Raw genomic sequence first — 25,999 nt, forward strand, 5'->3', positions numbered from 1 at the left:
ATATGCATAAGCATATAGTCTTTGTTACAAGCTCAGTGTAACTTCCTCACCTTTTTATGACAATTGTAACACTGTCATTCGGACATAGTGTGTGAGATCTTAGAATACTGTTGATGTTGCTCTCATTAAACTTCTATTTATACACTATAGACCATTTTCATATGGCTTCCAGATAACCTTTCAATAGTCTGGAAATACTTTTAGTCTTACTCTTCATGCTACAGGTATGAAGTTTGATCGTGGAAGTAGTTAAATACCTTCATACCTGTGATTAAGGACCCCCACACACTTATTTGCAGCTCTGGCTCTTCAAAGTTACATGCCATTAGTAGTTAAAGGCTGTAGGTCCAACCTAAAAATTCTTCAGCATGCAAATGACTGTACTCATCTGACTAGTCTTTAGCTGATTTAAACAGATTACTTAGTGGAGTAAAGCTAGTCACATTTTCCTTATTCATAGTAGTAAAGGTGCAGATAGAAATACTCTATATTTGGTTGCAACTAAGGCAGACAGAAAAGTTTAAGCTCTCTTCTTCATTTTCAGTGGGGCACTAAATTTAGAAAATAGTGGAAACATTACCAGAACTTTACTTTTAAAATGCCCTATGTCAGATCCTTAAATATATGTTATACGTAATATATTGAGTATGATCACAAATATTTTTCTGCCATTTCTACATCAATTGGCAATCTCCCTACCCCAAATATATGAGCAACTTTAAAAAAAAATCACAAAATTCAACAAATAGTTCATTAAATTATTGTCATTAGACTTCCTAGATACCATGGGAAATCTGAGTGATCTCTCCACTAGAAGATCATGTATGTCTAATCCTAGAATACTCTGCTGTAACTCCTCCCTGAAGCAGTCCGAGGATGCGGCCAGGGAATCACTATGGAACAAATTCTAGTTTTCCGTGACCAAGTTAGAGCTATTAAAAAACAAGGAACAGCACCACAATAATAATGGTCAAATCCATGCTTCTGGAGAGACAAGGGATATACCTTTCTCTGTCAGCAAATGTGAATATTGTGTATACGTTTGCAGTGAACTGCATTTTTTTCACTAAAACTATTTTAATAATTGACTGTTGGAATATTATTATATATTTCTTAACATAGTTGTCTGCATTAGAAGAGAGAAATGTGAAAAACCTGGCAAGTTTAATGTAAATGACCTCTAGATAGACTGAACATTTTTGAAAACACATTGAAAAATTATTCAAGGGTATCATAGAAATGGAAATGTGACTTATAGCAGAAAACACTACCATGTTAACATTTGTCAGTCACTACCACCTAGTAGTATCTGACACACCGTAGATTTTTCTTCTTATTAAACACAAGTAAAAAAGGGACCTTAGAGATAAGTGTATTATACACGTTCTTGAGTTAATGAGGACAGTAGTTCTAGATAGTGATAATCCAATCAAAAGGGAACTATGAAATGTGCAAACCTCCTATAGGTGAATTTTACTCAGCTGTGTAGCATAGTTTAGTTTAACAGGGTGGCTCACAGAAGGGAACAGTTCTATTCCCTTGAATTTTTATAGTTTCAGAGATTTACCTAATAACTGCATCATCCTAGGCTCCTTAATTCAAAAACATACATGACAATTACTTACTGTAATTTTTCATGAAGAGCAGACAAGCAGACAGATAAAAAGAAACTTTCATCCTTCTGGTGTCAGTCTAAAGATTATCCCTTTGCATGGGACCGTCTCAAAAGGTGTCCCAAAGGAGAGATTTGTTTGATTATTTCAGACTCCAACTTACAATGGAGTTGCTATCTTACCACAGCAGCGCTGAGGCTTAATTAAATTATTTGCGTTTGTTTGGTCAAAGTTCAATTGAAGATATTAATGTCAAATGCCTACTGAATGACAGCTTATTGCCATGCTTGAACAGCGGAGCTAAAAGATAGTGTCAGCTTCTCGCTTTCTATATGGATAAAATAAAGTTTGACATTGTATTGCTAATTATTATTGTTGGAAGCACGCTAGTTTGTTCCTACTGGTTCATAAGAATTCTCTGTGCTATCTATTCAATAAGTTATATTAATAATCACGGTAAGGTCCAAGACGATAGTTTAGAAAAATATACTAAAAAAAGGGAAAATGGGAGCTGTGAATGGGAGTTCTACAAATAACTGAACTCAAATGTCAAATTAATGTTAAAAAGCCAAACTGTCCTCCTTAAAATGTTTGTGGATGCTCACCACTGATCAATTTCCTTAAATTAGGTACTATATCTAGAACTTTGAGAGATCTCCAGGAAGATGATACTTTCAGCAAGACCCGGCCAGGATGCTGGCCAGAGATCATGCATTAGTCCATCTTCTCCTGCTCAGATGCTCTCTGACTGGCTGGGTTGTTCTAAAGCTTAAAAACAGTTACTGAGCTCAGAATGACAGCACATGGCAAACAGAGCTAACCTTTCAGACTGGTGATGGTCTTGCTGCTTTTGAAAATTGGAATCTTTTTCTATTAAGTGGGCTGGACAGGATCTTGAGTAAACAGGATTGTTATATGGCCTGGACACAAGACCAAGGTCTTGTTATATGGTCTTGTACACAAGACCTGTAAAATTCACAGAACCTACTAACTGATTTAGAAGCTTATGCTTCAAATTTAAAGAGAAATGGGCATAGGCACTTGGGAGTCTTAATGCATTTGAAGTATTGTTTCTTAAGTGACTTATTTTTTTTGAAAATGGAATTTCTGAAGAAAGTTTTTAAAAATACGCACTCTCAGTCACAACATAGATTTCTGATTTGGGCTCTAAGCCCAAATTGTTATGTTGCCTTGGCAAACTCCCAAAGGCTGCCTCAGTTTCTATATCTGAAAAATAGTAACACTTTTTAACTTCATGAGCATGTTGTAAAAATCAATTAATTAGTGTCAAATCTTGGTCACCTGACTCTCCCATGTGCTTCTATTAAAGATAGCAGGGATAATATTTAACTAGTGGGTCTTAACCTAAAAGAGATTGAGCATTTTGGCACTGATCCAAGGAAACACTTAAGCATGGCTTTCCTGGACCTGGACCAGAGCATTCAACATCTTTCAGGATCAAGCCAAGTGTCGATAAGATGAAAAGCAATATAGACAGTCCATGATTATTACTTATTCCCTGCCTGATCCTGAGGGATGGTGAATCTTCCCCTCACCAAGTGATGAGTGCCATCAAGTGAGTAGCTTCCTTGTTGAGTTATTTCAGAATCCTCCAGCAGATTATAAGAACTGTAGAAAAAAGAACAAAAAAACCCACCACCCCATATCTCCAGGAAATTTACTGTCAAGAATAAAGGGGGGAAGAGAAGCGAAAGAAAACAAAAAACACAGCAAGGGATATTTTTGATACAAATATGATGTCTAACTTTAAGAATCTTTTTTTTTTTTTTATTACGAACATGAGGGCTCTTGAATTTAGAAAGCTTTCATCACAACATATTGTATGTCTTTAAATGGAATTCCCAGAAAAGAAATAATTTTCCCCTTATTTTGTATCAAAATAATTAAATGCATCACTGGTGATCTCAAACACGTCTACCCACAGCATCCCAGCCTCTTTCATAATGAATCACATCTGATCCCAAAGTGACCATACTGCAAAACCCTGTTAGGAAATTAACTGCAGGCCAGGGAGTGGTACTAATCACACAACCAGACAAGACCACAGCTGCCCAGCTTAGCTGTATAACCCCTTTTTTTCTGAACAAACCAGTAAGTTCTTCCTACCGAGTGAAGCTTCTGGTAGAGGCCACACGCATTGCATACATATCCACCATTTGCATTCTTTCGCCAGAGAGAGGTCTTTGTGGTCAGGCAATTGGCACAAAAAACACCCGAGCCTCTACGTCTCTGAAATAGGGAAGAAAAAGAAAAAAAAAAAAACCACACAGAAAAAAAAACAGGTCAGAGGTGAGTCACATGAGCTGCGGAGTTAGGACAAATCAACACAGGAGTTTTGTCTCTAGACTGGCAACAATGACAGTATAAAACCACACTGCCCATAATGAGGTCAGGTTCAATTGTGCTTAATAGGCACCACTGATTTTCATTATAATTAACCCTAGAGTGATGGATGAGGTGTGTGAAACACCAAAGCCTTTTCAGAATAACAGCTTTAACTTTTTGAACTTCAGGTTTTGTGCATTTAATGATGGTTTCTAAACAGCAAATTCTGAAAAACCCCTCTGGAAGCTGACAGAGAACATTCTGTAAACTTATCCTGGTTTGTACATTGCATTTCACGACAGATTATTTCATTTTAGTTTGCTCGATTTTAAAGTGTGATCGGTAACAAGAATTCTGAAACACCACCACTTCAATTAACTACAGTTTGTATCTGCGTCATACTAATTCCTCTAACAGAGATTATACTTCATTAATTGAATACATGATATTCAGTTCCAGTCTTTCCCACTTACTTCTGAAATCAGTATAAGCTACCATGTATTTCCCACAGCCCACTAGGAGCGAGGAGTAACCTCTGCCAAACAAATAAAAGTACAGTATTCTTAATCAGACCTCTTTTGAACCTCACCCGAAATCCCAGAAAACACTGTCTCATCAATGGATAGATTTATTTATTTTATTTTAGTCAGGCAAAGAGAGGCACAGTACAACTTTCCTAAATACAAACTGATTTTTAACCAGCCTGAGCTGTGCATTCATCAGCTTTCATAATGATCCAGGAATATTTAAAAGTAGACACGTTTATGAGTATTGCTCATTAAATTCTTTCTACGGAGTAATGATTTCATTAAACTTCTCATTTATACAAAAGTCAGGCTGTGTTTGTGGGCACAAATACTAATAAACAGGAAATGGAATTCTTTTGCTGTAAAGAAAATCTGAATTTCAACTCTGTTCCCTTTTTGCAAAGGAAAAAAATCAATAAGAAACCTTCAGCATCCAAGATAAGAATGGGTGAGTACAGGGAAAAACAGCCTGTGTGAAAACTAATTTTATTATAAATTAAAAATTACTACCACTATAAGTCAAAATTTCAGGGTTTCATAAAATTTAAGTAATTTATTTAACTTTAGTCCATACTGTAGAAGACTGGTGTTCATGCCAAAAAAATACAATGGTTATAATTGTACTCTGATACATTTCAAATGGAAAGCTTTCTGCAGACATAATTTTGGCTTCAAGACTGGAACACTTTCTTGGCATTGAAAGGGCATTTGATTCATCGGGTGTTTCACAATGTATCACTAAAAAGACCTGGTGAGCAGCCAGTTCCCTATAGGGTAATTTTTCCATCCAGATGCAAGTGCTATCAGAGGCCCTCGTCAGCTAAACTAATTATGATCTTGCATTTGCTGATGCCTGCTCACTCTTAACGTTCGACATCCTCCATTAATCATCAATACAAGGAAAATGAATGAAACGTAAAGAAACGAGGGCTGGTAAGCTGCATAGCCATAAAAATCTGAAATGAGTGCAATAATTTAACAGGATTGGGGAAATGTTTTTAGTGAGCACAAAGTCAGGCTAACAATTGCCCTTTTAAACCAAGAACACAATTTCATTAATACAGCAGGTTGTGCTACTTTAAGGTGATACAATAAAATCGAGATTGTCGTCCAGACAATCTCTCTCTCACCCCCTTACATCATCCCCTACTTTGTCTCTCAAATCAGAAGCAGTAATATACTACGTCTTTCTGAATTTGACTAGGGGGAGAACTAAATGGTAGTTGATGTCCTTCAGCAAACATCTAACTAGTTGTGTATATGAGATACAGCTCACTGTGAAGGTGCGCTCGCCTACAAGTAAACTGAAGCTCCCAATTCTTTTTGTGGTTACATATCCTTGCACAACTTCACCTGGCTGCTGAAATATTTTCCTTAAGAGTACAATAAAGCTTCACTAAACTAACCCCAATTTGGTCCACTTGAAGGGCGAGAAGTTTCCAAGTGGAAATGACTGTATATGGCCAGGATTCAGATATAACTGTAGAACTGTTCCTTTCCATTCCCACTTTTTGTCTGCTGGCCTATGGCTTCTTGGTGTGGTGTATTAACCAAGTGGAGCCTTAACCTGAGTCAGTCTTTCCACCCTTTCATTTCTGTTTGTGTTCCTTGAGTTTGGGAAATACCCTCCACAAAGTCACGGAAGACTTTTAAAATATATAGAGCGTGGCCTAGTTTATATGCTGCATTTGTATACACCTGAATGGTAACACAATATGTAATAACACTGAAATCTTCATTGAATGCATTGGAACTAGTATATCTTTAAAACATTGACAAAAGTAACTCATTTTTTCTCTCTTTCTTAAAGAAAGATCTGATTCAAACTGGACATTAGTTGCAATGAAATAATACAATGACTACAGCTGACAACAATCTACAAAATACCTAGTAGTACCTATATGTATCAAAACCCTATACCTGTGCTTATTTAGTATTCACAAACTATTTATCTGTTTAAAATTTCAAAGTAGTCCAGCTAAACTAAATTTGACGCAAAGTGTGTAAATTTGTCTTACGTTCTTAGTGTTGCATCTTGCTGTTCTAAGTGTTGCATCTTATCTTTCTTTACCTTCTATTATTTCTGTATTATTTAAGGACATTACAGGATAATCAACAATGATTATTCCCCTACCTAAGTGTTCCAACACAGATTACATATACTGATGAATTAAGAATTAAACCATCTCTGGAAAAACTTAAATGCTGTTACTTTGTTGAGCTTTTTGGTTATGAAACAGCTTTTTATAGTGGGGATACACAACTTTAGAATGGATTTCCTGGGGTGAAACAGGACTGTGGCAGAATTGGACTAAATATTCTTGACTCCCAGATCCCACTAACCACAAAATGGACCTGCTTGTCAAAATACACCTGAGAAATTTTGATAATGTCTGCAAGAAAAAACAGAGGCTGTTTTTAAAAGCCTACAATGCCTGTAGTCCTCTTCTCTTAAATCAATACAGTTTCTTAAAAAAAAAAAAACAAACAAACAAAAAAAAAAACCCGAAAACCCAAAAACCTTTACTTACCATATACCAAGTTTTACAAAAGTTATTGGCCAACAGAAATTATCTAAATTTTTTTTTGCTGCTAAATTTTAATTAGTGATGATACTTCTACTGTTAGTGATGCTACTTCTTCTGCATGAGTCTGGCTTTGCATACTCAGCATTTGTACTAGTAAGTAATAACGGCCAATATTGCTGGTTTTCCGGGTAGTCTCACAAAGGACCAGGCGCTTGAGCTTCAATCCAGCAAAGTCTGTGCAACAGCTATGGCCCACAGCCTCCATAAAACCCAGCCATATGCTCAAGTGCTCTGCTAAGCACCACCCTAGCCAGCATTTTCAAGAAATATGTTATGGAACCTTTTGCTCTTTTCCAAATGTGAACACATACTTATCATAGTAAAACAATCTCTTAAGATCAGCCCAGAAAAGGTAAGTCGACATAACTAGTCATGGGAGGGTTTGAGCCACAGATAAAAAGGTCTCAGTCTGCAATGAATGCCACTAGCACTAACTGGAGTTATCCATGAAAATTTCCTATACATCCTTGGAAGAATAAGCCCAAAGGGTCTAAATAACTAAAATATGTATCTACTAAAGTCAAGCTTTAATCATCTGGAGCCTTATAACCACTACATTACAATCCCAAATCCTGAAGGGGCCAGTGCAGAGAAGAGCCTGTCTCTATTTCCATTCCAGTTCCTAGGTCTGGGCGTTTAATATCACAGTTGTCTCAAATCACATTGGGCTGAAACTTGGCGCATGTTTTTGTCAGCCCAGATGTAACTTTTTTTTTCTTTTCTTTTTTGGTACTGAAAACTTTATTTAAATCAGTTCAGCTGTTTATAATTTGGAGATTGGCCAAAACTGGGGGGGTGGGGGGCAGAGGGAATTTCAAGTTTTTCAGATAATTTTCTAACAAATCTACAGTCATAGTGGCTTTGCTCTGGGGGAAAAAAGTATGCACACATTTTAGTATTTTAGTAGTAGCAAAGCAACAAGTGGATTATTATTTTTATGTAGCTAAGCTATGAAAGTTTGTAATTATTCAGTGAACATGTATTGCAGATCTCTCTACTAACTGTTTTCCCTCAGTAAGAACCATGCTGAAAGCATGTAATTGCATAACAACCCTTGATATGCAGAGTATTTACTCACATTTTTTATGGTTTCATATCTTGACCGTTTCAAATTGAACAAGTTTGAAACTTGGTATACACATTGTCAAGCCTGAATGCCTAATTTTTTTTTAACTCCTTAAACGATTTTCACTAGTTACCAATATTTCATTGAAACGAGGAAATTATTAGTAGTGCTTTCTGCTAAGCAATGAAACAGCAGAGAATACCATAACAAGTAATTTACTCGGGCATCTTGACAGGATCAGGCCCTTGTTTTTCATAAAAACTGCTTTAGAATTAAAAAAGCTGACTATACAGTTTACGCCATTTCAAACTTTGTAGCCAGGTAGAAGCGCCATTACACTACACAGTTATACAAAAAATATTTTAAAATGTACTGAACTTTCAGTTATTATTTCAATGGAACTTCATGTAGCAAAATCTATATTGTAAAAGCACAGCAAAAAACACTGCTCAGGAACTGTGGCTTTTTAGCTAGCTAGCCTAAGCAATGGTGCCTGACACTCTGCTAGTGCCAAATACATCCTGTTTTCAAAATTTCTGCCAGAAGATGCTTTTAGAAATTCAAATAGGCTCCACAAGCGTCAGCCAAGCATTTTTCTTACATCACCCTCTTGGTTTGGACACAAGAAAACTTGTCTTTTTGCTGATTACTTTCACTTCCCTATCACAAAACGATGATACGATGAAGCCTGCGTGGATTTTTTTACCATCTCTGGTTTTCCCACTGTGCCAGAAACGGAGCACGTTGTAATCACGGCTCCAGAACACGGGGTGCAGAGAAATCATAAATGTTACCCAAGAATAAGCATATGCCTGACCTATTTCCAACGACAAAGTCGGGGTCTACAACTATATATGCCCCACTGAAAAACCAGGCTAAAGGCTGGCTCTGGATGCTCCCTGGCAAGACGGGAGGTCCAAAAGGGAGGTGCCAGGAAACCTGCACGTGCTGGGTTCAGCACGAGCAAGGTGACCCGCTGTGGAGAGGATCAATTGTAAGCAGCTGGTCTCATACCTGTAATCGTCAGGCCGCTACCACACGGTTCAGAAAAAGTGTAATGCACTCATGGTTACATCCGTATATGTTGCATTTGTACTGCCACGAGTATTTAGGAGTTTCTTGTTTCACACCTGCCAGGTCTTTCCAGGTATTGTCTTCCTTATATGAGGAGGTATTTAGTTCTCTGAGTTTGGGTGAGGCTCAGATTAATTGAAGTTTAAAACCTGGGCAGCAAGGCAGCATCTGGATGTTGGAGTAAGCGCTACTTTCTGCTGTTTAGGATGGGAAAAGAATCTTTCAGCCCTCATTTCTTTTGGCTGCAGAGGCACTCAGACCTTTCTGAATGCCTTTAATCAAAACTGCTTTCTCTCTCAGCTATGAAAACAGCCACAACTATGTCCCTGTAAAGTTTCACATTTTAAAATTTTAGTTGCTTTTGCTGTAACTATGTCTAAATTAAAAAGAAAGTCATTGGGTTTTCTTCCCTTTATAACTTGGACAGCTGTCAGGAATAGACCAGGCACAGCAAATTTTCGGCCCCAAAGCATAAGTTGTCAGAAAAAGTGAAACACGTAAAGCAGAGTGTTAAAGTAGAAGTTGTTTTCAACCTTAACTATGAGTTAACAGATGCCTCTTCAAGTCAATTTAATGTGCCAAATCCAAACTCTTCATCTAAGACATTTTCAAGAATGATTACATTAAAGAGCTGTATTTGAAAGACGCATAAGAAAGAGGTTGGGAAAAGCAAGGTAGGAAGAAAGTAAAAATGCCAAGAGGAAAGTTAAAATTACACACCTAATTCATATAAAAAGTTTAGTGGGATTTTTAATGTTCTATTGTAACAGCATCTTTTTATGATATACGCTGTATTACAAACTTTTAATGAGAGGAATCAGGGGAGGTTTAGAGGGGAAAAAAAACCCAGACAGTAAATTAAACATTACTACTAGTGCAGCCTTTCAGAATCCTATCCCCGATCCCTTAGGGAGAGTAAATATTTTAATGTGCATGTAAAGTGCAATTATTTTTTATCAGCAGCAAAATTGCAGATGGGTAGATTTTGTCCCAGCATTTGTAGCATTTGCCTGCATTTTGTAAAGCTACCTTAGAGACAATGACATTCGCTACTCAAAACCCCCCCCCACCCCCAAAAAGAGGCAGCAAACTGCAATCTCGTTGTGTCTTACTAAGCAAGAAGAATTTAGTAAGGTATTAGTTTAGGATGTCATGATCAGTACCAAAGTAAAACAATGGCTGATCAAAATAAATGATTAAATGGAGAAAAGCAAAGTGGCAAAGAAGCCACTAAATCACTTGCTGTTGGATCTCTTCACCGCCGTCACCTCCTCCCCTTTATTTCCTCCCCCAAGCTACAGCTGACCCAACCTCTGCCACTGCGCTGGAAGGGAACTGGCCTCGGACACCCACCGCCAGCCAGAGCCCGAGCTCCACATCCATTAAGAGCCACGTGCAACTATGGAATCACATAAATAATCACCATACACTTTACAATGACTTATTAATTTTCATTCCAGTGTTTACCAGTGAAAATTATGTAGTTCACAGTGTATTTCCTTGTTAATCCAAACAGGGATGGAAGGTAATTTCATAGTTTCCCCCTCAAGACCTGCAGTGGCACAAACAATAAAACTTTTTCTGCAGGTTCGACTTCCTTGCCACAGTTAGTGGCGGTTGTTTTTTAAACACTGTGTGTTAAAAATATATGTGATCTTCTGTTGGGCCAAACACATACATACAGACTAAATAAATACACATATACATATTTATAGTATGAGGCATTTGTCATGAACACTCAAATATTTTCTGGTGGAACTATATGTTAGTCTGGTTTGCAAAGAGTTAAATATTTCCTTAATCATTCTACACAAAGTATGATTTTTTAGAAAGCAGTTTCCTTCAACCGTGTTTTACTAGATAGAACATATTTTTAAGGTCTTATACTTCAACTCGCACAAGCTCATCTTCCTTAAATCTATTCCACTGCCTTAAACAGCAGCTACCACACTATGATACGATCTCGCTTCTGGTATATTTTGCCACTGACTACCAGCAGTACAACACAGACCTCCACGGAGGCAACCTGAAAATTAATTTAAAAAGTTTTATTAACACCAACAGCAAAAAAAAAAAAAAAAAGCAACCTGGAAACCTGCATTTCCCGCACAATAATGATGTCATTTTGCAGCAACTGAAACCTATTCAAGAGGAAGAGAAATTCTGTCTCCAATAACTCACCGAGTCAATTACACAGGAAAGTACTGTAATGGGCTGTCCCCCGTCAAACAGCTCACGTACACGACTTCCTTCTCAATTACCAACTTGTCTGCATTGCCATCTGTAAAAACGAACGCATACCTTGTGCTGCCAGTTTCTGCTCTTGCACTTCCATTAGTGGAACTGGCTGCAGCTGCTCAAGAAGAAAGCCCTGATTGTCTTTGTTTTCCCCCAATCTAGCACCATTTTTCTCCCCTCCTCCTGTACGTTGACTCAAGGTAACGCGTTATCTTTGCTGAGGTGTGCCCGTGAGTATTTAAACTACAATCCGCCTAAATTTGTGTCCTGTTCTCTTTTCGCAGGTTATCACCTAACACAGGACAAAGCTGCCAGCAGCATCTCTCAGCATCTTCACCAAAATTATGTTAGTATCGCAACAGATTTTATCAGTCCTTTTTAGTAACTGCTTAAAAATTGCTAAGTTTCTGGCTAAACTTCTTCCCACTTTTCTAAATCAGCTTGATCACTCAGGCAATTTTAAAAAAAGTACTTATACGAAGCAATCAAAAGTAAGATTAATAAAAGAAGTCCGATTTAGCAATAATACTACTCTTACAAAAAATGGTTAGATAGATGCCTTAGCGTGCATAAGCAGGACAGAGGGAGCGTGGTTTGGGAACTGCGATCCTTGCCCCGAAATAATACAAGCCTTTCTCCACTAGCACTTTGCTGAAGCAGAGGCACACAGCAGCGCCGATGCTGAACGGCCGCCTGAAAACTCAGCACTCGTACACACAGATCGCTGCTCCTCTCCGAACGCTGTGTGCTTCCAAACGAGCTCAGCTGTTGTTAGAGAACAAATCTAAGTCATTAGGAGTCTCTTGCATTTTTTCAAATTCAAAACACAACATAAACAGTATAAAATGTACAAAATTAGACTCCTTCTGATCAGTAACTGGATAAAAGTAGTACCCTCAGAACTAAGCACACTGAAAGAGACATCGAGAAAACTGGAAATGCTTCCGACTCTCTCATTTCTTGGCATAAGGCAAAAGTATCCAAGCCCTGCTGTCTCAAACAGGGAATCTAAATCAATAGTTAGACTTCGCTGTAAACAGACTCACTTTCTGAGAGAAAGAGCCAGTTAGGAAGGTGCCTAAACATGGAATTAGGTGCTTACGTTTAGGCATCAATACCGGAGGATTTATGTTCAAGAAGGCACCCCACGTATCCCTTCTTTCACGAAGTAATCTCGCTCATCAAATGAACAGATAAAAATGGAGCAAAGATACATCCATATTTCCTTAAACACCCGTAATTTTGACAGGGTAGAAGAACCAGAGTGCATTTGCAGATCTCAGCTAAGAGCCCATATGTAACTCTACATGTGATAGTAATTGAGGGTCCCAATCCCACAAGTGCTCTGCTGTAAGCGTGAGCACAAAGCTGCTGGAGTTCTCAGCTTCTGGCATCTGTTCCCACTTCCACAGAAATCAGATGGGCAAAATTAAGTTTTGAGGGAAAAAAAAAAAGTCACAGACATTTAAAAAACATTCCCTGACCTTATTAAAGTCCACGCGATCTCTATTTATATAGAAAATGGCTCAGAAAGCCAGCAGCTGAGAGGAGGAACTCTCATTTGTAGATTTTGGCTGAGGGCTGCCAAAATCAGCAGGGGAAAGGCTCCTCAGGGGTAAAAATTTCAAAAGCCATTAAGTGTCTTAGAAGCCTCAGTCCCACTGCCTTTTGATCACCTACATCCTCCCAAATTTGCACCCCAAATCTGGAAACTATACTGGAAGAATAATTTCTAATTCAAAGTCACAAAATGAGGATCTAAAGTTTTCATAGAAGTCTTCAGGACTCAGAGAGGAAATATCAATTAGGTGTCTACTTCTCGGTGAAAACCAGTGAGGTAACATTTACCTGTTACTTGTACTTCAAAAAATTCCCCTTAGGACCATTAATTTTAATTAAAGAAAAAATATAACAAGAAAGCATTTAATATGGGCAGCTATAGCTTATATACTTGTTCAGGAACTGAAGTAACTAGAATTTGAGTCTCACGCAGTCCCCTTGAGAAAGCTGTTACTAGGGTGGGATCCAAAGCAGACTATGTCCACCTATTATTTTCAATACGCTTAGGACTGCAGTCTCACTGCCGATCTTGTTACGTGCTGTTGCTAGAATGGCTTCCATTCAGAAAAATCAACATTTGCCAACCCATACCACACAATTACCATAGTTATTTCCTATTGTGAGCTTAGGGAGAAACTGTGGTATCCCAGATACCACGGTGTGGTAAATATTGAAAAGTAGTGGCCTTTTTATAATGGACATTTTCATCTAATCCAATCCATTCCAAACGCTTCCAGATAACAAGACAATAAGGCAGAGTCTGCGCCTAAGTGGTCGGTTCTGACATAATCATCTTATTCTGTCCTGTGATCCCACTTTCAGCAAAAATATTTGATGGCTTCCTTTCCGATAGCTTTAGGAAGTAAGAATGGACTAGAGCTGTGACCAACCCCTACAGCCATCTAGGGAGGCATCTCCTGAAAAAGATAAGGGAAACAAAAAGAAGGGGAAAAAAAGGCACACCCCCCCTCCACATATTTTTTTTTTTTTAAAGCTAACCCATCTAAAAGTGCCAACAGCCTCCTGGGCTGCGTTAGGCAGAGTGTTGCCAGCAGGGCGAGGGAGGTGATCCTTCCCTCTGCTCAGCACCGGTGAGGCCACATCTGCCCTCCTGTCTCCAGGGCTGGGCTCCCCAGCACAAGAAAAACACGGATGTACTGGAGAGAGTCCCGTGAAGGGCCACAAAGAAGGGCCCCAGGCGTCTGTCAGACCAGGAGAGGCTGAGAGAGCTGGGACTGTGCAGCCTAGGGAAGAGAAGGCTCAGGGGGATCTTACCAATATGTACCTGATGGGGGAAGTAAAGAAGACGGAGCTGGGCTCTTCTCAGTGGTGCCCAGTGAGAGGACAAGAGGCAAAGGCACAAATTGAAATACAGGAAATTCCATGTGAACATAAGGGAAAAGCTTTTTTACTGTGAGGGTGGTTAAACACAGGAACGGGTTGCCCAGAGAGGCTGTGGAGTCTCCGTCCTTGGAGATATTCGAAACCTGACGGGACACAGCCCTGAGCACCCTGCTCCGGCTGACCTTGCCCTGAGCAGCGGGGTTGGACTAGGCGACCTCCAGAGCTGCCTTCCAGCCTCAACGATTCTGTGAAGCTTTCGTCAGTGAGAGACTGTAGATTGCTTGTCACCTTTTTTGTTCTATTAATTTCTATCCATTTCAGCCTGAATTCCTATTCATCTGCCTTGAAAAATAAAATATTTTAAATTTCATGGCTATAAAAGTATTAATTAAAATAGACCAACATCCAGACTGAATATTACAGATTGCAATCTGTAAAACTGTACAGCTACTAAAAATGGAGAAACCTACTTTTAAATTCCACCCTAAATAATTTCAGAATGTTTATGAGGAACTGAGTGAAGTATCTAATGTAGATTTAAAAAAAATTATTCTCTGCTTGCTCTTTCCTATCAAGATCCTAATGCCTACTTGTAAATGAGACTCAGTATAGGGTGTTGTATAGCTTTCCTTAAAAATACCATTAAGATGAGAAGGAGAAGAGAACAACTGTTCTACATTTTGGACACATTTCTCCTTTAATAGTGTTTATGTACTGCAAGCATCCCTTTCATAAACAAACCAGGTCTTTGGAACAAGTGAACACAATCTCTGAAGAATCTTTACCAGCTTCTATTTCTGGTACATGATGCACTGAGAATTTTAGGCCAACATGGGCATATGGTCTCCTAGTTTGATAGGAAACATTTCATGGAATTCAAGACAGAGCCACAGCATAATGACTGAAGACCTTAAAATCTGTGATATAACACAAGGTTGGTGGGGGAAAAAAAAAAGAAAAACAAGTGTTCCCTGATACAATACTAGAGGCAGTAGGAGCATGTAAAAGCACAAGAAAAAGGAAAGCCATGGTAACTGGTGTGCACAAAGGAATACTCTGAATCCCTTATTAATCTAGCTTAACCTCATTAACTAAACTGCCTTAACCTCTTCTTTTTTTTTTTTAGGAGAATCACCCAGTAGGGAAATAATTTTTTTTTAAAAAACCAAATAATAAACAATATTTATCTTAATAACAGTCATGCAGGATTTGTGGCTTTTCTGCCTTTGCAGCCCTGGAAACTGCTATGCCCTCTGTACTTTCTATACTCATTCACATCTGCACAGAGAGAATACTGTAGCTGCACAGCAGTGCTTCCAGCGTCCCTAGTCTAATTTTTCTCTTACCTTTAAGAAAGTGGTTCTTAAAATGCTTAAGACACCAGCTTCAAAATCTGCATTGTCAGAATCACTCCTACAGATTGCAGTTCAAAGGAATTGTTTCTAATGCAAGTGGCAGGGTGAGCTTACTGCTGGGAGCAGTCATTCTCTTAAATGGCACGAGCCTGACAAGAGCACTATGAGAGAAACACATAACTTAGCGGGGTTTTCCATCACGAGTTCCGCACGGCGAGGAAGAAATGTACCCACCCTGCCACATCGTCAGGCTTTAGTTCAGAGCGCTGCGAAGGACTGGAAAACAGCGTTCAAGAAATCAAGCACCAGGCTGCAAGGAGAGGCACGGCGAAAACCCTCCTGCAAGCCCACAGTTAACTTACTTTTCACATCCTTCGGAGGCTTCTTAAATGAAGCTGACTGCACAGGAATGCATAGTAAAACAAGCCCTCCGCTTCCTTTCTGAAGTGGTGTCAGCGAAACAGCTCCACAGCCTCGCTCGTAGGCAGCTGTGGCTGCATCCATGTTGTAACTGGAGAGGCAAAGACCACTGGGTTGCCTGGAAGCGTTCATGCGTTTGTGCAGACCTAGGGCACGGGCTCAAAGAGGAACTGTTTGGTCCTGTTCTACTGATCAATACATCAGCCTTTGCTATTTAAGCAAAAACTGGCAGGAAACCATTTCCCTTTTACCTTCCACCTGCTAGTATCACAATTCATCTGATTTCGAAACAAGCCTCCAGAAGGCCCAGGTACACAACTTGGAAATAAAAAGAAACCTTTAAATTTAGACATGCTGTACAAAATCATAGCTGCTACTTGCGCACAGGCTATATTCAAAATCGTTAGGAGTGAGAAGGAAAAAGACGTACACCAGAAAGGAACGCACTTACAATGACATGCCTTTTCTCTAGGAGAAAAAAAAATAATCTTCCATTTCATCGGCCTCTTTGCCAAAAGCCCTCTTTCAGGAACTGAAAAGAGAAGGGCCTTTATTTCCTACATATATTTTATGGGAAACATTTTTTGGTTCTGTGTCATGGACTAGGATTTCACACCTTAGTGGCTAGTCGTATGGAAATGGACAGGGCTGTGGAAACTTCATGGCTGTGAAACCCTGATAGTAAAATCAGCAGGAAGATGAGGAAGGTGTGGGGAACACTGAATGATTCATGCAGTAACAACCTCTGGACCCTTTGAGGAGATTTTGGGATGGCTGCCAATGCTACCTGTCTATGACCAGCATCCTGGACCCTCTAAAGCAGGCTTTAAATCTGGGCATGATACAGAGGGAGTATTGCTCTTTTGAACAATGCCCAAATATGTAAGTGGATGTGACATCTATGGATTTTTATAAGGAAAGATTTTTCCAAAATCAGGTTGCAATTACCAATGAGTTATACCTCCCAGAGATAATTCCTAACATATAAATACCGGGCCCTGTTTCCTTTATTAATAGCAGTCTGAGTTAATGAGGGAACAACTTTCAGAAGTTCCTGCAGAGCAGTGCAAAACTAAGCATCTTAGCTACGATATTCAACAAATCGGTGTTCGCAACTAACTCTTCCTTTGCCAAATCAAAGAACAAATCCTTTCCTAATTTATATCCAGGATAACTCCACCTATTGCATAAAGCACTGTGCTGGTTTTGGCTGGGGTAGAGTTCATTTTCTTCACAGTAGCCAGTCTGGGGCTATGGTTTGGATTTGTGCTGGAAACAGTGTTGATAGCACAGGGATGTTTTCGTTATTGCTCAGCAGGGCTTACACAGAGTCAAGGCCTTTTCTGCTCCTCACCCCACCCCACCAGCGAGTGGGCTGGGGGTGCACAAGAAGCTGGGAGGGGACACAGCTGGGACAGCTGGCCCCGACTGACCAAAGGGCTATTCCATACCATATGATGTCATGCTCAGCATATAAAGCTGGGGGAAGAAGAGGGAAAGGCAGGACGTTTGGAGTGATGGCGTTTGTCTTCCCAAGTAACCGTTACGCGTGATGGAGCCCTGCTTTCCTGGAGATGGCTGAACACCTGCCTGCCCATGGGAAGGAGTGAATTAATTCCTTGCTTTGCTTTGCTTGTGTGCATGGCTTTTGCTTTACCTATTAACCTGTCTTCATCTCAAGCCACGAGTTTTCTCACTTTTACCCTTCTGATTCTCTCCCCCATCCCACCAGGGGGGAGTGAGCGAGCGGCTGGGTGGGGCTTAGTTGCCAGCTGGGGCTAAACCACGACAAGCATAAGCAGAGCAGAAGATAGTAGAAAACCTACAGGGCCAGCACTGATTTGATGCCCCTCCGTTTCAGACATAGAAGAAGAAAAAAAGAAGATAAAAAACTGACTGCACTGACCTTGGCTTTCGCTATCGTAAGGGTAATTCTTGTCTGATTTTACTATGGCCTTGACATCTACCTTTGGAGCCCTGGCATACGCGTGGCACAACCAGGGCAGACATGGTAGACTTATCTTCAAGATGGCCTATATAATTTTGCATTTCAGGAATGATAGCCCTAGCACTGTAGCACATATTGCATGTGCAGCCAGGGCTGTGATTTCTACTACGTTTCAGTGATTAATGGCCTTGTAATGGAATATGAGAGAGAAAGCATCTCAGCATCTGAGTTCAGAAGACATCACTATGTTCACTAGTGAAGCAATAGAAAAGATTAGCAATCATCTAGTGAAGGAATCTTAGCCACTACTTCTTCCGAGTTTATCTATTAAACACTGCTATCCCGTGTAGAGTAAATAACTGCCAGGAAGTCTACTGCACATACTTCAATATTCTGGTATTTTTAAAACACACAACCCTTTTCATGCATGAATATCCCTTAATGTGTCTGCCGGAGTTTCTGTGCTTTGCACGGACTAGCAAGAAGGGATGTTGGATGATGCTTGTGTTATGCTCTTAAGTTCTACCAGATTTCAGTAATAATTCTGATCAACCAGTGCATTCCAGACTTTATTGCCCATCTTTCTTTTTCCATTTCTTCCATCAACCAACCAGTTAATAAGAAAATAGAAGAAAATGTGTGCGCAATGGATAGCACAGCATTCCAATGAAACACAGAAGTGGACAAATAATAGAATAGTTGGGAATATCAAGCAAAAATGTTAACATTGACTAGGTTTACTTTTCACTCTATTTAAATACAAAAATTTAAAGTAAGAAGTTTCTGTATTTTAGTCTCAGCCAATTTTGGGCCACACTGAATGTTAAATAAACTATTATTTAATCAAATACAGGCATATTAGTCTCACTCCTGCTGACAACTTCAATTAGAATATTTTTGCTTCATACAAAAAAAAAAGAAGAAAGAAAAAGCTCATGATCTTTAAACTACTATGGCTTCTGCACAACATCTGGTTACAATTTTTTATATATTCAACCATCAAACTTCTATCTCCACAAAACAGTTTACTCGAGATTTGTTTTAATTATCCTGCATTGCAAGCTTCATATGGCTTTGAAAAGGGGGTGAAAGGATCGCTCACGATGCAGACAGATGCAAACTGAAAAGGACTGTACATTGAAAGATGTTTTTGAAACAATTTTAAAAAATGAAAAAATCCTTTCTATCATTGCCAGGAAACAAGTGCTACTTTAACTGTTTCATTACACAATACCTCTTGGCTTGTTCATTAGCAATTTTAATGTTTTTTTGGTTGGTTTCTAGGATTAAGGCAAACTTTATTAGCACTTTCATTGGAGCCATACAAGTTGCAAATACGTATTTTCTCTTTTTCTCGCCAATGCCACAGTGGGAACACTATATTTCTAAAAGTGCTAGTTTAAAACAGAAAACATAGCAAAGAAACCGTCTGAATGTGATAAAGTAGAAATAAAAATGAATTTTATAGCAGCACAGAAAAGCCCTGCTCATACCAAAAAGAAAAAAAATGTTGTACTGAATTTTAAGCATGGGAGAGATCTGATTTATTTTCATAAGCCTATTCACCTGTGTAAAGTTAAGCACATCCATAAGCTTTTGCAAGATTGGACCTAAGACAAAAATTAAGAAAATGCCTGAGGTTCTGGTTTTATTAAATGTTAGAGCCTCAGTCAGCCAAAGGGACATAACTGTATTTTTCTTAAACGAGTCTTGGGGTGCTACACCAAATCACTGAGTCATCACTACAGATAGAAACTGTTTGTCTTGACGTGGTGGAATCGTAAACTTTGGAGGATATGAAACTTCTTATTCATTTATTTGCATTACATATATGGATTAATGGGAAAGCATTATGGAAAGTTATTATTTATTTTATGAGGTAACTGCTTTGAAATCCAGTAAATGAAACTCCTTTTTCCTGTTTTTCAGTCAGTCAGCACCCATCATTCCAAGATAGGATATTCAAGGAAACATCAAGGTTTTTTCTGGAGGTTTCTTCTGATGCAAAGCGTGGGTTAGCTTCGACATGGAATGTCATATTTATAAGACTTTTTTTTCTTTAAAGATGCTCCAAAGAAGCCAGCAGAAGACATAGCTGAAAAAACATAACTTATAACCATGGTCAATTTATAAACAGTTGAGCTTCACTGGCTCTGATTCCCAGACAGAAACTCTCCTGAGTTTGGTACTGGAGCAGTACGTGCAGCTTTTTTAAAATTTATTTTTAATGAGGAAACTTCATTTGTGTATTAAAGAGGGCCTGGAGAGATGATTTTGTTTTGGTTCTGTGAGATATTCTGGTATTAAACCTATGAAACGGTCATGTCTCTGAATTGGTGACCACCGGCCACCAATGGGTCAACACACGCATGAAAAAAAATCACCAACACTCTTCAATCCATGGCCAACCATACCAAAATGAGTCTAACCCCTGGAGCCTACTTAATTAGTCAGGAGGACCTCTGAGCACTAAACTCTGGGCACTGCCTCCACTGGGACTGCAAGACCTGCTGAAGCAGTTTCCCTCCGTTACAGCATATTTGACACTTTGCTTGCAACCAGGAACAGGAAAATACGGACGAATGCAAAACTCTGACAACATGCTGATAAAAAGTCATTGTTTTTCACAAAGCCTTGATCGGCACAGAGGATGATGATGGAGACGAAGCTGTATTTTATCTGAACCAGCCTTTCATCCTCAGGTTCAAAATCTCGCGGTTACACCAAAGACGTGACTGTTCCCCCTGGGTTACAGTTACCGTCTCAGCATATCAGCAAAAGGGACTTGCTGGGTTCGCACTGATTAAAGTAAGGAAACATGAATTGTCACTGTCCTCACTGACACAGCCCGCAAACAAAGGGCTTCAGTATTCACTGCCATCTTTTATTTCAGGTATGAAGAGCATGAACGAGACTCAGAACAAAAGGAAGCCGTTGGTGAAGCCTCCATTACATGCCCGCCCCCCCCACACAATCCCCATTAACAATCCCAAGGTACATTTGGACTGTGGTGGGAATTCAGACACGCGATTTTGATTAATGTTAATGCAAGTCGTGTGGCCAAATCCCTGTACACTACTTTGAGAGTTTATTCTAAAATCGAAATATAATTAAGGTTGCAACACAAACCAAATAAGGCAAGGAAATGACACTTCATTAGTAACCTATTCATTACAAGTACCACAGGTAACTGGTTGCAACAGTGCGGTACTATAATAAAATGTTTTAACTGTTTATATACCACCATTGTCAACTGGCTAGGAAACTATGGTAAAGACATCCGGACACACTGAAAAAAGGTTAGCTTCTGCAACTAGATAAATTATTTCTTTAGGTTATCTAGTTGTGGTATTGGATCACAAGATTTTGAGTCCTCTTCCCAGTGACACTTGGGGACCGGCACATTTGTTCTATTTGTAAATTTATACTAATGAGCAGTCATGCATAATACAGCAGACTGTAAATAGAGAAGAGGAGCTGAAGAGAGTAGGAATGCATTCTGTTTAGTCAAGCCGATAGGTAACAGATAAATGATCTAAGGATTGTTTTCAGTTGTCCCTCTTGCACAAAGCTATATTCCAGATCTTTATAATTGCGAATACTGAACGTGAAGTCTAGAGTGAGAAAGGGTATCACGCATGGGAAGAGGTCCTGTGTCCCTGGTACTGCTTTTGCTCATGACTGAAAGTGGCATTTCTGTGGTCACTCCCTTATTCCTGTTCTGCAGAAAACTGCCAAGCCAGTTTTGGGGTTTTTTTTTGGTTTTTTTTTTTTTTTTTTAATTATTATTATTCCTGTGGACTGTGGGCTAAGGTTTTTAATCTTCTTCTCCATCATGCAAAAGCCCATGGAAGGAGGAGTTCTCTGAACCCTCTCAAAACAGTAGCCTTTATACTGAAGATCAGTAGAAGTTATTTAAGAAGCAAATGGCTATGGACTATAATCTGCAATAAACTACTTTTCCCATCTTTGTAGTGTAGAAAGAAGAGAATGGTTTTTTGTATGTACATGGGTGTGTGAAGGATGGAGAGGAAAGAGGAAGAGGGTACTGATAGCAGCGAGTCAGCTGTGCTTTACAGAACAAGGAGATCTTACAGTAGCGAGCGACCAATGGGTCTATCTGAGATCGAGCAACTTTCCACATCATCACTGAAAGCAAATGAGATTAAAGACACAAAATACAATTCAGTCCTTCATGTAAGATTTAGGATTATTATTGCAGACCTCAGGTATTTTGTGCTGGCATTCTGGACATGTGTAATGTTGTTGCTAGCAGTAAATTCAAAGCTCTGAACATATGTACTGCAAAACAAAATCTGAGAAAAAGAACTGGTGTTTAATGGAAAAATATCGGGGCAGTAAGTGTTGATCATTATTATAAGTCTATTCACTATACTCCTTGCCATATTTCTAGCAAGTTCAGAAGAGAGGATTGCACGCTACTAAGATAAATTCGACTTGCAGTATGTAACCTGACTTTATATGCACATTTGGTAGGCTAATATGAAATGTACAAGTTCACTAAAACGACCTAAATTATGAAATAGATTTTTTCTTTTAAAAAGTCATTGAGCATGTCTAATATAGATAGGTTTTTCTTTAACGTTATATTCTCTTTAAAAGTGGATTAGAGGTATACTGTCTTTTGACTTAGTGCAAGAAGCAGGAGTGTGCAGAGAGCTCAGAGGATGTCATTTTTTCCCTCTAACATAAAAAGATGTGTGAAGTTACTATGGCTCTTCAAAACGGCCTAGTAATTGAGCCTGGTTATGGTCTCATTAATGTGCAAGTTTCATTTGTCACCTTCTTTCTTTGTGGATTATGTGCATTGATTCATCAAGACTTGTGACACCTGGTTTTCATTTGCTCTGTTCAGTGCTTCTTTTCTAATCAGTTTGTACTGGATTGGTGTAAGAAACAGTCTGAAAGTAAATCGCACTAGCCTCCTGAAAATAGAAATGAGAAAATTTCAGCTTTTTTGTTAATTTACAATTAAATGCCTTTTCACTCTCTTTTCATGCTCTTTGCACGCTTTTCTTTCAAGTACGTTTAATAACATGCTTGCTGCAGCTACTTGTAACATAAAAGGAGCAAACAAAACAATGTACACTTAACAGGGGAGATGTAGGTGTCTAGTAAGTTCATTATTACAAAAAGTAATTGATTTTAATTCATGTAAATGTAAGTGACGAATAACGCAGGCAAGGTTTTTTCTTGCTGAACTACAATATCCTTGTTAAGTTGTACAGTTTAATAATGAGATGTTCTCATATGAATTTCCCTCTGCCTTCTTTCTTTACTTCACTTTTCTAAAATATGTATCACTTCAAATATTTCCATTCTGCGTGTCACTGGCAAATGCCAAAAATAGAGAAAGAGAGATCTGATAAAGATAAAGCATGACAAAAGTTTCACGGATAATTGCCTTCACATATCCAGTTCAGCTCTCATCTCTCCTAATTAGCCTCATTACCATACCTTAAGACAGACCAGCAGTCACTCAAACTCCCTGTTTTTTCTGTCAAAACTATTGCTGACAGGCAAATGGACAACACATGCACTGAGTGAGTCTATTCTAGACTATTCTTTTACAAGACTAGCCTCCAGCAGAAAACACAAAACAATAGGTCTTCTATAAATGCATAATGAAAGTATACATACAGTGTGTGAATACTCAATAAATTATTGTTCTATTCATTGCTCCGCCATCACTTAAAATGAGGACAATAATAAAAAAAAAATCATTCTCATACACGATCATTCTCCAGAATATCAAAGAGATCAAAACCAATGCAGTATTTCACTATGACTGATACAGACTTTTAGAACAGCCTCGCCACAGTCGCTGAAAAAAAAAATCACTTGAGTGCTGTAAAGTTTGAATACGTCAGTGCGGTACCGCTTTCAGCATACCCACGCTATCTCAGGAAGCTTTTTGTTTTTACAAACCATGTTCAAATGAAAAAGCTTCATCCCTTTGCTCATATTCATTTAAAATTAGCTCGTAAAAAGTATCCACAGAATAGTTCACTGGGGCACTAGAAATATTTTAATATTAAACTCCACTGGCTATCAAAACATTAAACTGTATAATGGGAAGCCATTGAAACCCCTCACAATGTCCATTTCTTTTTCATTGTTGTTTTAGTCACACATTACATTATGTATAGAGTTCAGATACACGGTACTTTGTTTTCATTTTCTCTATTTCTCTATAAATTTCATTCTGTCTAACATCTAACAATTTTGATATGTTTTTCTATTATAACCTCCTGTTAAAAGGTACAGGTTTTTAGTGATTCATCGTATTTGCATGTTCACAGGACCAGGAATGAAATAAGAATATTGTTTCATAATTTTTGTAACAGAAATTTAACACTCACAATGTCACTTATTTAAGAACTGGACATTACACAGTTACTGGTCTCTTTCCTCCCCAGCTCCTTAGACACAATCTTTCTTGTGATTTTATTTTTTCTTTTGTACAGCGTAAGTTGTGATACAATCTCTATAGCAAAAAAAAAAATCAGTGAAATGGATTTTCTGCACTTTGCAGTTTGGGGAAACTAACAGTCCATTCAGCGTGACTGAAAAATACCCTGAAGGCCAATATTTACTAAGCATGGCACACACACAGGAGCCTTGTTAAAAATCCACAACAAATCTCTCATTGCAAACAAATCCAGAGGCTTGAGAGCTGCTGCAACTGTCGGGGTAATGCTGATCCTGACAGTAGAAAGCTGCTTTTTTACCAGGCTAACAGCTAGCTAGATGTCTGCTGGCTTCTCACCAAGATTTCACTATTTCAATTTCTTCTCTTCAGGATTTATTAGGTGATGAATACACAGCAATCTATCAGAGGGATAACCAGCATCAAATGAAGGTAAGGCTGACACATCCGGGCACCCAGTACTCGAAGAATGCCGGTAACCAACAACTGTGACTACTTCATGCAAATAGTCAAATAAAGCCATACGAAATTAAACTCTAGTCAGACACTGTGAGGGAAAGAAATGGGTCAAAGAAGGGCTTCCAAATAACAGGAAATACTTTCAGCTTCACACATAACGCTTCAAAATGCATTTTTTTCCCTTTTCTTTCAGAGATGTCAGTGTAAAAAAAGATGAAAACACCATCTACTGGAAGAGCAAAAAATTAAAATGAAATGCAGGGACGCTAATGTGTGAACAGAAATGTTACGTAGGAATGTAATGCAAGTAGGATAAACTAGTACATTATGTACACGTACCACACAGTTTCAAGTGTATGAGTGGGCATGTTTGAGAAGGGCATTTCCAGCAGTTGTTTAAGAAAAAAAAGGGGGGCTGTGAAGTAGTAGACTGCTGCTGAAGTCTACTTCTTGCAGCCACCTATGCAGCCCGACTAACACATGCTGTCCTGCGGAGCCAGGAACCGAATTCCAGCCCAGCGAGACTAGCTGCTGGGCAGGCACACGTCCACCAGCTCCGTTAGAGCTGGACAAGCTTCCCCAGTGATTTTCAATGCTTCAAACATTGAAGCTATTTAATTTTCAAGTGCTGCACATTCCCTTTCCTATTATGGATGAAAGTACAATTAAACTCCAGTGCTTTCACAATTACGAAGCTGTTAAAATACATATATGTAGCCTACCTTTTAAATATTACAAGCCTTTTTCAGATACTGCTTATTAACTCACATTTTCAATACTTCTTGCCTTGCATTTCTTTCCTTTCCTTTCTTTTTTTCAGTGTGCTTAGCTTTTATCTAGAGCATTAGCTCTGTTATCCCTGGATTCTGACTCACTTCTCGCTCAGAGGGAAAGAAAAATCGAAAAACCAACATACAAAAAAAGGGAATGGAAAACAGCTCTTAATGCATGCCCCTCATTCATTCCTCCCTTCAGAAAAAAAAAACCTTACTACCCTGATTCGTTTGTTA

At 38.8% G+C, this 25,999-nt stretch overlaps 1 protein-coding gene across 5 annotated transcripts in view; it reads right to left on the reverse strand.

Annotated features, from left to right (window-relative positions):
- Positions 1-25,999, reverse strand: part of TRPS1 (transcriptional repressor GATA binding 1) — a 218,411-nt gene that overhangs the window by 7,997 nt on the left and 184,415 nt on the right. For all 5 annotated transcript variants that reach the window (XM_075495161.1, XM_075495162.1, XM_075495160.1 and 2 more), the window contains one exon: positions 3,741-3,863. In XM_075495161.1, coding sequence (XP_075351276.1) covers positions 3,741-3,863 — 123 coding nt within the window. The remainder of the gene's footprint in view (positions 1-3,740; positions 3,864-25,999) is intronic.

This window comes from Mycteria americana, chromosome 2 (genome assembly GCF_035582795.1).
Source record: "Mycteria americana isolate JAX WOST 10 ecotype Jacksonville Zoo and Gardens chromosome 2, USCA_MyAme_1.0, whole genome shotgun sequence".
Taxonomy (NCBI): domain Eukaryota; kingdom Metazoa; phylum Chordata; class Aves; order Ciconiiformes; family Ciconiidae; genus Mycteria; species Mycteria americana.